The sequence below is a fragment of the Oryzias latipes genome, chromosome 15 (genome assembly GCF_053564925.1).
Source record: "Oryzias latipes strain Hd-rR chromosome 15, Olatipes_Hd-rR_3.1".
Taxonomy (NCBI): Eukaryota; Metazoa; Chordata; class Actinopteri; order Beloniformes; family Adrianichthyidae; genus Oryzias; species Oryzias latipes.
Window position 1 is genome coordinate 16,251,894 of NC_136251.1, and position 16,494 is coordinate 16,268,387.

The 16,494-nt window shown below is 39.7% G+C and overlaps 1 protein-coding gene across 2 annotated transcripts in view; it reads left to right on the plus strand.

The window, feature by feature from the left end:
- The window catches only part of LOC101172355 (protein kinase C epsilon type), an 87,139-nt gene that overhangs the window by 27,653 nt on the left and 42,992 nt on the right, over positions 1-16,494 (plus strand). For both annotated transcript variants that reach the window (XM_011484252.4, XM_078932485.1), the window contains one exon: positions 13,560-13,623. In XM_011484252.4, coding sequence (XP_011482554.1) covers positions 13,560-13,623 — 64 coding nt within the window. The remainder of the gene's footprint in view (positions 1-13,559; positions 13,624-16,494) is intronic.

The window sequence follows — 16,494 nt, forward strand, 5'->3', positions numbered from 1 at the left end:
CTTCTACACCCAAACGTTTCTGAGCTCCTTATTTTACCTATGAAACTCCTCTTTACTGACACCCAAACCCGGAAAGCCGGCTACACTAACAATTATTTGATTTTGAGTCGCCAAAAGGTTCAGAATTGAATCTTTGTTTTTGAAACCTATCCGGAAACAAAGCTTTACAAAATGCTCCACATCTTTCGTCTTCAAGCAAGGCTCTGATGTACAGACAACTTTGATGTTTTTTTTTGGTTAATCTATGACAAGAATTAAGTCGGAAACTTACGAGAATAAAAAAGTAATAAATACACAAGATTTAAAGTCATAAATTTAAGACCTTAAATCACTTTATTCTCGTAATTTAACAGTTATGACTTTTTTCTCGTAAATTTACAATTTTGAAGTGGTAATTAAAAAAAATATAGGTTTAAGTTTTAGTTTCTACTTTTACTGTTGTAGTTTCTGTTTTCTCAAAACATTTGGAGTTTTTTCCGTAATGTTACATGCATCGGTAATTGCTGGTGAACATCATCTGTGATATCTAAGGCAAGATTTTGCAGTCACACAAATAGTCATAAATTCAATGCTACGGCCTTCCTTCTCATGCAACAAGTTTGGCATAGTTTACGTACTCACCTATTATTCACACTTAAATATTTCCTGGAGATAGCTCTTACAATTGCTTGGGAGTCCAGTAAAATATCTTTATAGTTTTTGTTCCCTCCTGATGGAATTTATAAACTAAACAAATCTGTATCACTGTTAAAAACCTTTTGAGAAATTACTGACATCATTTATGTTAGTTTGAATGATAAGATGCAGTCTGTTTTGGTGGTCTGGGAATAGATGTAACATCATATCAACAGTTCTTTTTGTGTATTGGGTTGCGTTTTTCAGACAGTTTCCAAACTTTTTTGTGAGTAGATTTCCTTCAGAATTGTTGATCAAATCTGTGAGTGCAAATGAAACCATAACTAGCTTTTCTCAACCGCCCTTTTTAAATCAACACAGGTTCTTCTTAAAGCCACTTGATTCTGATGTGCAAAATAAAAAAAGTTGGTAAAAAACAAAGTGCTTAAAGTGACTGTACAGAGAATTTCAGAATGAAGTCTGATGGTGCAAACAACTGCTGCACATCTCTTTTCATCTGCATGACAGAAAGCAGAAACCGCCAGCCTCCTCACTTTTCAAAGTGAGGAGGCTGACCTTAAGGAGGTTCATTTTGAGGAATATTGGACTGTGGCAAATTGTTCGCCATCTTTTAAATAAGGTTTTACTAATCAGTGTGCGAAGTTAGTAAAAATGAAATCCCTTTGTGCTAAGTAAATAAATGACTGTGATGTACCAATTTGCAATAAAGTCTCTTGCTTTTATTTGTATGAATGGAACTGATGAAGATGATGGGGAACAATATCATCTTTCCTGGTTGTTGGCGGGTCACTTTTGACTGAGGTTGAATTCCAGTGTCAGTAAATTTGCCGTCAGGGTTACGGTTACGTTTATGCCAAATGTGACCTATGTGACAGGTGTCCAGGATCAATGTTAAGTCAATGTAAAGATGTAATATTAGGTCCTGCGGTGTGATTTGAGTGTCGGGCGCAGTGTGAGGGCTCGGAACTCCACGATTATAGCTGCGGAGAGCGATTTGGATGTTGCGATTTGAGCGGTACATGACAGCACATCCAGAGTTAAAAAAGCGGAACTTTGGCCAAGTAGACGCTTCACATCAACCAATCAGGCACTCCGCTTTAACATGCATCTTAAAGTCAAGAATAGCAGTGTGAAAATAACAAAAAGATGGATTTATTTCCAAATTATCTAATAATTAATTTAAAAGGTATTGTCCACATTTGAGCTAAGTTGCTAAAGTAGTAATTTGACTGAATATTGTATGGTTCTGTTAAATATGTTGAGTCATCAGGACAAGGGTCCTCATACGTGGAGTAGGGCTAGTATATGTGTGTGTGTGTGGGGGGGGGTCTGCAGTGTGTCACACAGGCCGTGTGCTCTATGTCACTGAGAGCAGAGAAAACACAATGTCCTCCATGTTCCCTCTGTTCTCCTGTCTGTCTGTGATTGTTCTCTTTCTGAGCTTTTATCATTTGCTTGGCTGCTACGAAAGGTTGTGCATGGGGCACTGGGCAAACACTGTTAAAGCTGTCTAAAACTGTCAGGCTTTTCTAAGGCACACTCATCTTTCTGTCTCCCTTTTGTTTTAGTGACCGCATAAAAAAAGAGTTGCGTGACATTGACACCTCCTCTTTGTACAGTATCTGCTAGTTTCAACATGCAGTTTTTCTTGACCTTGGGTGACATTAAAGCTACACTGCTTTTCCTTTTTAGACCATGAAACCGCTCCTTTAATGAATAGTTAGTTACTTTTCTGTTCACTGTCTGTGGTGGTGTCAAAGACAGCTTCACTGACATGGTTTCTGGTGTTTGTGTTCAGAATGAATGTGAGCCAGGGACTCTGCGAAGTCACTACTTTGACTTCGTTGACAGACTGACCATGCTTGTGTGGGTCTGTGTCTGCTCTGTGCTCCCCTCTCTGGGTTTTGAGTGTCCACTTATCTGTGTGTGCATTGGAGCGGTATGTGTGGAAAGGCCTTTTTTTTTTTAGGGCCAGCACGGTTCACAAGGTTCCTCCTTTGTAGAGCACACAGACACTGTCAGGCTGCACAAGTAATGTAACTTCTAGCATTTGTTTGACTTATGGTTGTTAGATCTGCTTTGTCTCATCAGGTCTCCAAATATTGATCTTGGATGTTGCAGTTATTTTGAGCAAAATGCCAAACTTTTAATGCGTGTGCTTCTCTGATGTGTTTTTATTCTGCACAAACGGCTCTACTTAATAGCAAACAATGAAAAAAAAAAAAACTCCAGCAACTGATCTTTCAATTTCTGTCGCAGGTAAATGATTCCGTGCAAAAAATGCTTTTTTTTAAATGTGAAATAATGATTTTATTCCATATTTATTCCTCTAGTGAATACAGATACCTCTGTATTCATTAGAGCAGTGGTGTCAAACACACGGCCCGCGGGCCGTACCTGGCCCGCCAGATGGTCTAATCCGGCCCACTCAATTCTGCCACTAGGGGGAGCAAAGGAAAAGCAAAACAGGTGTGTCGTAGGTCCCGCAAGGATATAAAGGCATCAGCATATGTCTCTCCACTCTGACACTCCACTCCACCTGTAACAGGGTGGCAAAGCGCACGTAAGTGTGTTTGCGCGTGTGTGCATGTGTGTGTGCGCGTGCAGCAGCAGATGACGGTGCTACACTGTCACAAGGTGAACAGCATATCTCTGCACGTGCCAAAAGGAAAGCCTAACATCTCTGCATCTGGGTAAGATGCAATTTACTTCCCCGCGAGCCTCACCGTTGTAATGTTGCTATAGACTGAGTGGAGTGCCGAGCTTTCCAGGAGAAATGGACACAGTTTTACTTGTTCACAGAGCTGATCCGAAACCCGCGTGCTTGGTATGTGATCAACAGGTCGCAGTGCTCAAAGAATATAACATTCAGCACCACTGTGAGACTGACCATAAGGAAAAGGTTCACCGTTTGCATGGGCAGTTAAGAAAAGAGAAGATTTAGCAACTATTAGCTGGACTGAAAAAACAACCGTCTGCATTTACTGCAGCCGTGACGTCAGTGATGGAGCAGTAACAGCTGCCTTATTGCAAAAAAGTTGGTGCAAACATCCAAACCATTTTCAGATGGTGAATTTATGGAAAAATGCTGAAGGTTGTAGATGAAGACATGTGCCCCAAAAAGCAGTCGACCTATGCCAACATAAGTCTGTCAAAGATTATGATTGTAAATACAACATCTCTGAGGAGACTTGGGCGGCTAAATGAAGGAAACCAGCAGGAAGGAAACCAGAAGGACCCCCCGCCAACGGCCGTCGGCGGGGGGTCCAAGATGCCGATCCGAGTGGGCCCGGTAGAATTCGTCGATGAGGGACGGGTCCAGGATGAGGGAACATGAGATCCAGGACCGTTTCTTAACACCGTAACCCTACCAATCCACCAGGAACTGGAATCCACAACCTCGACACCGGACATCCAAAACCCAAAAAGCCGTCGATGATACGGGCGGGCAGAGAGGAAGCGTACGGCGGGCACAGGGGACTGTCCAGGACCGGGTTAATTTGTGAGACATGGAAAGAAGGGTGTACTTTGAGGGGTTTTGGTAGCCGGAGGCGGACAAAGAAGGGATTAATGATCTTCTCAATGAAGTACGGTCCGATGTAGCGGGGAGCCAGTTTCTGGGAAGTGGCTTGGAAAGGGATGTTCCATTCCGAGAGCCAGACCCTCTGACCAGGCTGGTAAGTGGGTCCCACCACCCGGTGGCGATTGGCGATGCAGCAGTTGATCTCCTTGGTGCGCAGGAGAGCAGCCCTGTTCTGGTGCCAGATGCGCTGGCTCCGCTGGAGATGGTGTTGGACCAAGAGCACCGCCAAATCAAATTCCTGAGACGGAAACAGAGGTGGTGTATACCCGAAGGAGGCTCTGAACGGAGACAACCCTGTAGCGGAAGAAGGATGTGCATTATGAGCATACTCGATCCACACCAGAAACTGAGACCAGTCATCATTCTGTGCCACCGGACAATGGAGGGCTGCATCCATTTCTTGGTTGGCCCTCTCTGCTTGGCCATTAGACTGGGGCTGGTATCCTGACGTAAGGCTGACAATGGCACCCAAGGCAAAACAAAAGGCCTTCCAAACCTGGGAGACAAACTGATGACCCCGATTGGACACAATATCTATGGGAATGCCATAATGACGGAATACTTGATTTACCAGGATATCAGCCATTTCCGTGGCGGTGGGTAGTTGAGGTAAGGGGATGAAGTGAGCCATCTTGGAGAATCTGTCGATACGGCCAGCCTTGATGATGTAACCCAGAAATTGTACCGTGGAAACAGGAAATTCACATTTTTCAAACTTGGCAAATAGTTAGTTCTCCAAAAGTCTCTCTAGTACCAGACGGACATGGTTCTCGTGTTGCGTAAGGTTATGGGAGTAAATAAGGATATCGTCTAGATAAAACGATTGAGGAAGTCTCTGAGAATGTCGTTAACCATTCTTTGAAAAACAGCAGGAGCGTTGGTCAAACCGAAGGGCATCACCATGTATTCATAATGTCCAAGGGGTGTGTTGAAGGCCGTTTTCTACTCGTCACCTTCCTTTATGCGAACGAGATGGTAGGCGTTGCGTAGGTCCAGTTTAGAGAACATGCGAGCTTCTTGGACAGAATCGAACACAGAAGTTATGAGAGGGAGTGAATACTTGTCCTACCGGTGAGGAAGAAGGACGAATGTGTCCCATGGATAAGGCCTCCTGAATGTAGCTCTCCATGGCAGCTTTCTCTGGGCCAGATAGATTGAATAATCTTCCCTTAGGAAGAGTAGCACCACTGAGAATATTTATGGAGCAATCATAAGGACGGTGAGGAGGTAAAGCGCTGGCTTTAACCTTACAAAAAAACGACTTTAGGTGTTGGTAACAGGAAGGAATTTTGGATAGATCAACCTCTACGGAGATACTGGGGACTGGAGAGGAAACAGAAGGCTCCCTAGAGCTTCTATAGCGTTAGTTTCACACGGCGGTATGGCAAGCGACAAACAACATCATAGCACACACGAAACAGTAAGGGTGATGAGGTGAGTGGCCACAGCTGGCATGAGTCAGGAGCAGAGCAGAGAGGGGAGGGGGAGGAGAGCTGCCAGAGGCACCATGACAATCAGTCTTTTTTTTCCCATTAGGGATGGATGTCCCTATCAAAGGTTTTTGGACCCAATCCAATTCCGAATAATTTGATTTTCAGTATCTGCCTGAGATCAAGTCCAGATAAAATACTTTTGTAAAACAAAAAAAAAGAGGAAAATATGACAAGCAGCTCCAGGTTGGCCCCTATTTTTATTTTAGTCACCTCTATTTATAATGCTTATATAATGCACTCCTCTGAAGTATCTTCAACAATCAAGTAAAAATAGAAACATTGTTAACTATTAATGAGTAAAAGTAGGTGAAAATGATGTGAGAAATTCTGCCAACTGTGGCTTTAGTATCTTTAGAAGTATTGAATATTTTTGATCATATGTGATTATATCTTCATTAAAAATGAAAAGCAATGACTTTCTTTTAAAATCGTTGTTGTAGCATAGATCTGATGATGAGATTTATGATTTGATGATGGATTTATATTTTTTAATGTTATTTGTTTTAATTTGGTCACATTTTCCTGGAACTTGAACTTTGCAGGCGTCCCACTGCAACCTTCTCTGTCAGCAGCACAGATAGAGGCGTTCTCATCAAAAAGAAACAAAATTCATATCCTTTTTCTGTTTTTAATGCCTTTGTGGGTCATTGTTAGCATTTAGACAAATCAATAGAGACACTTAAAATGTTTATTAAAAGAGTTATTGAGCCCAGAAGTCCAAATCTGTAAATATCTCCCTAACTTTATCAAATTGTTTTTGTGTGCCTCCTGCCCAAAATACTGATGAGTTCTGCTGCTATTTACGGCAGTAAAACTTTGTGATTCTTTGATGATGTGCAGACTTCTACTAAGGCATTTTATTTGATCAGAATAATAAAAAAAATAACAATTATCCGATCCCTGATCGGGACAAAACATCCGATAAAAATCGAGTCTGAAAGTATGTGATTGGGCCCAATTTGTGATCATGTGATCGTATTGGGACGTCCCTAATTTTCTGTATCAAATAGTTTTATATGTTTCCAAAACTGATATACAAGAAAGCTGAATTAATACTAATATTTCATGAATGCACTGGAATTGCAGGAGAACTTTGTGTAGTGTTTTAGGTATTTTTGCTGTTAGATTTCTAACAAAGATACATAACCTGCACTCAAAAGGGTTGCTGCTGACAGCTCAAACTAATGTATTCATACACTGATAGCTGCTGCTAATGACTTCTTTTGAACAAAGCATTCAATATCTTTTATTCCATGACAAAATGGTTTACTGTGGGGATAACAATCTAGATATCATGCAAAAAGAATTCTGATCTTTGCTGCTGAAGTTTATTATATATTTGTTAATGTTAGTGTTTACTTGTACCTATACCTGTACGTGTGTGTATGTACATATATATATATATATATATATATATATTTTTTTTTTTTGTGGGTTGTAGGTTGTTCTTCTCATGTTGCTAAACCAGGGAAATAACAGTAGCCTGTCGGCACAAATGAAATAAACTATAGTGGAGTCACTGCGTTGTAAAATGTGACAGATTTTATTATGCGATGGTGGTCATAAACCACAATGTGCACAAACACAGCTACACAAGGAAATAAAATTGTCAGCTTTAACTCAGTTGTGCAGGTTTTCCTCCACCTGACCCCCTCTGTTAACATGCTCAACGAATCATTCACTTTGATGCTGCTTTGAAAAACAAAGTTTTTACTCCGACTCCCTATATGAAAAATACAGCCTGACATGTGGGCACACAACGTGTTTACAAAGCCCTCCACGGTACAAGAGGAAGAGCATATGATGTTTGACATGCAGGTGAAAACAGTGCTCACTGATGCACAGACTGTTTCTTTATTATCAGGTGATCTGTGCCTCTGGTCATCTCCAAAGTACAGTAAGGTATGAGGTACATTTTAGCTTTATCTGTCTTTTTTTGGATAATCAGTGGCATCAAAAGTTTTCAGAGTAGAAGGGTACTGAGGAGAAAGTGGGAGGATACTACCTGAGTGCCAAAGCAGCGAGGCATTGACTGAGGGGCGGTCTGGGGGTCCACTTTTGAAAATTAGAGCCCTTTTTATGCATTTTCAGGCAGCTGGGTTGAAAGCAGAAGTGAAGGGGATTTTGTACTTCTACTTTATCAATTTCCCCCCAACTTGTTTATCTATTTGCTTTTCTACTTTTCTACTACACAACATTGTAGCTTTAACAATGAGTTGCTTTTCAAGGAGAGGTATTAACCATGGCTACTGAAAGACCCTGAAACGCACTTGAAATATGCGTGGGAAATGCAGCTAGGTGCATCTTGGCTGCACGTATTACGTGTGGCCAACATGAATTTCCGTCACATTTTTAGTGCTGGTCATACATAAATACATGTGAAAAACGGCAGCCTTAAAAAAAGGGGATTTTTGTATATTAAAAAAAAAAACCACCCACGGGTAATCTTTGTTTAAATCTTTCCGTGATTTTTGTTCTAATATATTTTTTAAGAACTACAAAAACAAAGAACTTCAAACAGGCTGGAATCTAACATCATCTGCTCACGAAAACTAGAAGATGTGCTGCAATAGTTGAAAAGCCACAATATGTCCGTGTCATAGACATGATCCGTTTGGTTTATGCGCTTGTCACAATATCCCCAGTCTGTTTTGTTCCTCCTCCTTACTTTTATCCACAAACATTACAGAGCAAAACATTGGGGAAGTATTAAATAATGACCAGTACTAAGTGTTTATTTATTTATTTTGTTTGCGAGTCAATCCCAACGACAAAATTGGGCACAATATTGTCATCTTTGGGTGAACAGCTGGACGCTCACTTGTGGGTGTGGTCAACTTTTTTAACTTAACTAATTTTTTTTTATTTTGTTCTGTTATAATCTTCTCCAAATTCGCTTTATTATTTTTTAGAAGTACAACAGTTGTAGTCCTCTTCAGCTTCACGTCAAGGCAAACTCCAGCTGTAATCATTTTCTGCTTCACCACAGACAAAAATAAACAGGCCATAGAACTACATCCAACATTACTGTTCATTGAAGATGAGGGTTAAAAATGTATAAAACAATAAATATAATAAAAATCTAAATATTTTTTGAACAGTAAATAGAACAGATTCAGTTTTTCTTACAGTCATTTGTCCCGACTCTCAAGAATCAGTGAGTTCTTAAAAATATTAGAACAAAAATCTCGGAAAATTTAGATGACAGAAAAAAGTGTATTGACTGCATTATGCTTCCATAGGCTCCTGCAGTCTCTTCCATACGAACAGAAACGGCCCGTGATATGGCAGCAGCAATTTTAATGTCATGGTAGACAAACTGGGATGTATCAATATGTGTCTTTAGCGGCACTGACTACAATAGTCTGACTGAAATGTGTGTATTTATGTTTTGGAACTTCAGTGAAAGGTTAAGGAAAAGTTAGGGAAAACCATTGCATAAAAGTGATTATGTCTGTATTTCAGTTCTCTATTGTAAACATTTGAGTTTACATTTAATTCATTTTTTGTGCTTACTGTTATTTCCCGCTCCAACTTGGTTCAGCCAGTGGCCACGTCAATCACAGGGAATTCATGTCCGCTTGTCCGGCCCTAAAGACTATAAATGTCACCTGGAAACAGAGAGGGGAACACAGTCTGCTTTGGCTGGGGCTGGAAGATTCTACGTAAAGATTGGTGCGCTCCTGATTTTTTATAGTCAATGCTGGGGTTATGGGGGGGCAGCTCTTGTACTGGCTTCATGTTAAATCCACCCAGAGTCTGAAGTAACAGCAGAAAAAAAAGGGATTTTTAGTTGATTATGTGCTTATGTTGCGTCTTTCATACACAAATTTCAAACGTAAAGGTTGGAAGGGGGAATACATATGCATTCATTCACACAGAACAAAAAACTGATATAGCGTTAGAAATATATGGTATGCGATGTTTGGGGTGTCAGGCACCCTCGTGTGGAAGATTGTCTTATTCTGGTCCAAGGCTGGTTTATCAGTTCATCTTAGAGATGCATCAAATATTTGGCAACCGAATGTATTTGGCCGAATATTGGCACAAAAAAAGCATTGTTTGGCTTCGGTAGGAAAAAGTGGCACATGATGCAGTCAATGTGCACCGGTGATCCAGCGTCTACTTTAAAACTTCAGCTGTGTGGAAAGATTTCAAAGTGCCTGGCAGTGATAAAAGATCTGCAGTTTGCAGCAGCTGCAGAACTCAAGTGTCGCAAGGGGGTTTATCTGCCAAAACCTTTAACACATCTGCATTAATCAGGATTTTAAAAGCTTAACACCCGCAACAGCATGACAAATACAAGAAAGAGACGCTGCGGGGGCTAAAATCTTCATGCTTCATCACCACGGTGATCAAAAATCCCACACAGTCAGAGCTCTATTCAGGTAAAATGGTCATTCTAAATCAGGGGTGTCAAACTCCAGGCCTCGAGGGCCGACCTCGATTCTGGTGTTTCAGAAATGCTGCCTCATCTGCTGTTGATTACCTTGATCAGGTGTGCTTAGCCAATGCATGGGTGTGCATGGGTGTGTGATAGACGAGACTGACCTGTCCAGGATGTCCCTGGACGTTTCGCCCGCAAGTGGCCGGGATAGGCCCCGGCAGCCCCGTGACCCCGAAAGGGAATAAACGGAATAGAAAATGAATGAATGAATGAATGAATGAATGAATGAATGAATGAATGAATGAATTTGAAAAAGTTGTGTAAAAGTTATTCTAGGCTATATCTAGGCAATAATTAAAAAAGAAAAACTCAACATCCTCATTTGATATTCGTTCACTATTCGGTATTCAGCCAAGCGTTTTAAGTATTATTTGGCTTCTACAATACATTTTCTCTTCTGTGCATCCTAGTTTATCTCTAATTTGGAGTCCACTGTTTTACAGTAAATATGATAAATTCTTGTTTTGTTTATATTGTGTTATAGTTCAAAATGAAACTAACAGCATTATCTCATACTGCGAGACACAATTGTTAATCAATGTTTGTCCCTGTCTATATGGAGGTAATGGCGGTGTTGGATTTTCTACTGGTTCAATTTTTGTGGAACAAACAATTCCTTGGATCAAGTTTATTTTCAATTCAAAAAATATTTTTAATAATCCATCCTTCAATCTCCAAAACTCACTGAATCCCTTTTGGGGTCAAAGGGTTGGTGGAGCCAATCCAGCTACTGTTGGGCGAACGCAGGGTACACCCTGGACCACAGGTCTTAAACTCCAGGCTAGCTAGGCTGCCATTGAAACTCCTTATTGGCTAAACACACCTGATCTAATTAATAAGGAGCAGATGCGGCATGATTCTCTAAAGACCCGCAAGATGTCAGCCCTAAGGACCTAAAGTCTGAGACCCAAGCCCTGTTGCTACAAACCATGGCATTTTTGCTGAGAGGCAAGAGTAAAGTGCTGCCCCTTTTTATAATGGAAAGTTGTGGTAATGAATTTTTCAAGAATTTTTGTTTGACCTCTTCCTGGTTATTCCTGTGGATCTTCAGTGTTACGGTGGATCCAAAAAAGCCAGTGACTACAGACACTTTTTGCTGAGTCACTACATTATGAAGAGAATGATTACTCAGCCTCCTTCTTTGGATCATCCAGCGTAGAGGCTCCAGGGCACGTGAAAAAAATATTATGAGTATTATAATTATGATCGCAAATCTCAAACCACCCATGTAGAAGGAAATAATCAAATTGTTATTACACAGATTCTAACCCGATTGCTGCTTCAGTTCGATTTTGCCCTAGTTTTATTTGATTAAATCAGCGTAAAGATACAGGAGTCAGCGCACAATGAACCTCATTAGACCTTCCTGTGCACTCTCTAATGATCACATAGACCATCCTGCAAGATTTTGTGCTTTGAGTGCAAATGAGGAACCGTTTTTGCACTAGTCACACAGGGTTCTCCTGAGCCAGTTTGGATGGCTGTGACAGTTTGTGGCACACTTTGCAAAGCACTCCTAACTGTTAAACCCGCCCGTACCGATTGTACTCCTCAATCCTGTATTCTTCCAGATCTCTCTATGCTGAAAACCATAAAACTTTTGTTCATTTTAATGATTTGCAGGACTTTAACTTGACCAAAAAAACAAAACAACATAAAGAAACTTGTGTTGTCACATTTTTGCTTTTTTTTTTTTTGTATATCTGACAGAAGCAGAATATCAGCCCTTTTTTTTACTGCCATTGGATAAAAACACGATAATTTTCAGTGGTAGTTCTTTACTGTTCTGGCTTATAATTTATTGAGTCGTGTCAACACAAAGCGGTTCACTGCAATGTTCTGCCTCCTTCATCTGTCCAATCTGCCACAACGACTTCCTTCCTTCCGTTCTGCGAGAAAAAGCAGATGGATGACGAGGATATATCAAGTGAAACTTCACAATGCTCACACTGAGCCATCCTGCTTTATGATAAACACAAAAAAATATATAAAATAAAAAAATAACAAAACCAAAAAATCTACCATCTCTTGAACAATGGAATGTGTCAAACTTTCTCCGTCTTCCCCCTCATCCAACTCTTTCTGCTCTCCGTCTCTTACTGTACGCATTATAAACCCACGCCTTTGCTGCACCACGTTTTCAGAAAGTTCCCTTTCCAGTGACTGTTAGTATGCGTGAGTGCGTGGGACTTGAGGAGTGGTGCAAGCTGCTGCAGGAAGCAGATCCCCCCCCAACAGATACCCAATCATCAGATGCACTCAGGGATACACACTACACACTCACTCCGCTGAAGTGCACATACACTTAAAGCATGTGTGTGCGTAAGGAAATGTGTGTCAAAAGGAAAAAAAAATTGAATTAAAATTTAATTTTGAAATTTAATATTGAAATTGCCATTAAACAAACAAACAAAAAAACTAACTATAAATAAACAATATGTGCCCTGATTGGTGAACTTTAAAGATTCTGTAGCTGAACTGGCGGTACATCAGTTTCCTATTCTAAACAACTCAAACCTTCAAAACCTTGTTGGGCACCACTTTTAAAACTGATACACTGGTTAAACACAAAGCAGCCACGGAAATCATGTTGTGTTCTTCTTATGTCTTTGAATTAGGCACCAATCATGGTGCATATTAGGCCTGCACAATATATTACAATTGTATTGTCATTGCGATAATAGCCTGTCACTGTGCATTAAATGGCGATAAATGGTTATCTTAAATGTTTAAACACATGATAAAACAGTCTTATGGCACTTTGATGTATTTAACAAATCAAACAAAAGTCTTTTATACATTTGATCAATCAGATGGACCCCTTCACATCGCTGACCAATCGAGTTGAACCTTTTTTTTATGTTAGATACCCACGCCCTATGTGGACGAGGGTCATTTGGTGTATAGTAAAACTGTTGCAGTGAAGTGAAAATGATATATTAGCTTTTTGTTATGCTGTTGCTCATGGATCACAATCATTTCATCATCGCATTATTTATAGCTAATATCACACACTACAAATTTTCCTCATATCATGCAGTTCTAATGCATATAAATTTCTCATAAAAGTGATAAGTAGATTTAAAAATCAAACCTTTTATTTACTTTTCCTTTCAACCTGGTAGTCAAGCAGAAAAAGAAGTCTAAATTGAATGTGGGAATATGTGCAGATACTCACAAACTGTCATTCACCGCTCAGTGGATTTGAAACAAATAGCTTACTTAATGAGGTCATGATTTTATTCATAATTTGTAATGTTATTAAACTGCTTCCTTTTGATTTATATACATAAAGGTCCATCTTTAGTTGATGGAATTGTGTGTTTGGCCTTTCTTTTGGTGTATTCCTCCCGCTCTCTTTACATCTCCTCTCTGTCTTGTTCTTTGTGTGTCCTTGCAGATTGATCTGGAGCCAGAGGGGAAAGTCTATGTTGTTATTGACCTAATAGGATCTTCCAGTGAAGGTAAGACTATTGGCTAAAGCCAGGGCCAGATCATTGAAACATATATGACGTGCTTTCAGTTTGTGTTCTTATTTCACTGGTTTCACATGTGCGACCATCTGAGCTTTCAGATGTGTTATTTTGTGGCATTTTTTGTAGATAAAGTCTGAGGCTTGTTTGCCAGAACACTTAGTATTGTCACTGTTAACTTCCAAGTCCAGGAAAAACATCATTTTCACATGTTTAAACATGGTACTTTGTGAAACTTTGATTAGGAAATTTTGCGTGCTGGTTCCCGTAAAACTGGTGACACATTTCATAAACTTAAAATTAGATTTGACTCAGCAATGAAGTTTATCTAACTCCCCCTTGAAGCAAAACAAAGCTCACTCCGATAAGAAATGTCTTTTTGGTGTTTTAATCGTGTTCTTGTGGCATGTTTCTGATGATGGAGTTAGGACTTATTTAACCAGTATTTTTTGTTGGGCGTTGTTGGGTTGTTTAGAAAAATAGCATAAGCGGCTGCCCTATCTAAAAAAAAATTCTCATAAACCAAAAAAAAACGACGACGTATTTCTGCTTCTCTCAAAATTCATGATTCTCTCAGTTGTGGGCAACGTTAAGAATATGAGAGACAATTTGGAAGATCTTCTTTTCACCTGAGAGCATTCAACTGCCTGCCAGTGAGGCATTGACGGTGTAGGTACCATAACCATACGGCCTGTAACAGCTGTTCGGGGTCCTGGGACTAGTGCTGACGTCACATTATGTGATTGGCTGTCCGTTGGACCGACGACGTCTCAGTTAGTGATTGGTCTGGACAAATTATGATACTACCATAGAAGAAGATAATATGCGGTCCGTTCTAATCAAACAGAGCACCGAGACAGAGCGAGATTATCTGATCAGAGACACGATTCGCTTGTGTGGAGCAGCAGGTACATTCAAACAGCCACAGACCTTTTTACAAAGTGGGTTGTGGCAAAAATCTCTCTATAAACACTACAAAGAATAATGTCAGACACAACTTATGAAGGAAAAAAACTTTAGGTTACAAAAGGAAATGTGAAATGAAAATTAGTAGAGCTCGAGCAGATTTCCACGCTACGTAGTTTGTCCAAGTGGGGTTACGGTAGTGTGACGTTATCCTCGGTCGGAAGGACCCCGAACGGTTATTGCAGGCTGAAAGGCATAAAAAACAAATGGAGGACTTTGTGGCATCGAGCTTTGCTAACATTAACTGCAGTGAGGCGTAATCACACTTTTAACAGCAGGGTTTCAGACGGTGTGTAAGAACTTCCCTACCCCCACCTTCACACAGGTTGACTCTGACAGTCTCTATTCTTAACTAGAAAAAGCCAAGAAAAACTCATGAAAACATAAGAGCTTTCTTGATGGTAATGAATTCACTCTGCAGGAGCTTGTTCGGGGTTCATGCCGCATACATTTAAACTCAAAAGTGGGATTGTAACTTGTAGTTTTTCTTCTCTCTAGGTGGAAAGATTTGCACAATGATTTTATTTCTTCAACAAACGTTTTACTTAAAAAAAATAATTTTGTGGTAAGAGAACAGGAAACTCTGCTGTCTTTTCTAAGGTTTTGTTGCTGATCTAAAATGATCTTTTACAATTGGAATAGAGCTGTTGAAGGGTTGCTATGGCTCTCATTTGCCACCAGATGTTACCATTCTTTGGAATTGCTTTTGTAGCCTTGAAGCTTTGGATGTTTTTTTTCTGCAAAATTAGAAATAAAAGCCTTTTCTTTTGATTTCATCTGCATATCACTGGATTTTCTTCCCTAAAATGTTAAACGTCAGCTTTTACATTTTTTTTCTTTAGCTTATTGCTTCTTGTTTCTCTTTTGTCCTTGTCTTCTTTATGTTACTTTGTGGATCTTTTGAGAGTTACAAACTGAAAACTGCTTTTGCATCCATTCAAACCTGTTCAAAATTGTTATGTAACATGTATGTACATTGTAGGGCCTGTAAAATGTTATAAAGTCACCAGTGGAAAGGAAGACCAACCTAAACAAAACAAGAAGTTTCCTAAAAACTTTGCAGGTTTGACTACACCTGCAGTCACCAGAGCAGGACCTATTAACCTCTCTGCCTGATGTCTTCTGTGCAGACATGAGTTTAGTCTCTATTACCATTCAGCAGTGACCTGTTCTACATCTAGAGCATCAAAACTTTTAAAAATGAAAATAAAACAGCATCCAGATCTTCTTTTGTAAACTGCTCTTTACAATCACTTCAGTTTAATAAAGCCTCATGAATCAATAAATAAATTATTGTGTTACAAAAGTGGTTGTGAAGGAGAACAACTGAAAAAAAATGTTGACCCAACTTTTTTAGTCATTACTCATCACAACCAAAAGATAAAATACACAATATTTGGCTCTGGTTTAGTTTACTTTAACAGCTACTAAAATCAGTTTTTTTTATGTATGTGTATAAAATACATTGTATAAAAAACAATAATATAAAAAAAGAATATACATTTAAATGAAAGAATTACATTTTTTAAGTTCAAGTTGCTCCAAACCGTTACTGGCCTTCTTTTGTGGTTTTGTCTGCAGCACTGTTTCATGCAAATTTAATTCTGTGTAAGAGTCTTAACTGCGTAAAACCACAAACCTTGAGAAATTATGAGACAACTCAACTGTTAGGTGGAAATCTTCCCAGCAGCGTTTCTCCATCCGTCTGTGTCACAGATACTAGACTATATAGTAGAGAGGATGGAGAGTAGAGCCAGCAGGGGGATGCATTCATTACTAAATTGAACTGTTTTCTGATGGACCAGCTGCACCACTCAGAGTGAGAAAGAGCTCTGTCAGCAGAGCGTTATTAAATTAAGGATCCTGTTTCCTTTTTATTATTTCATAAACAAAAAG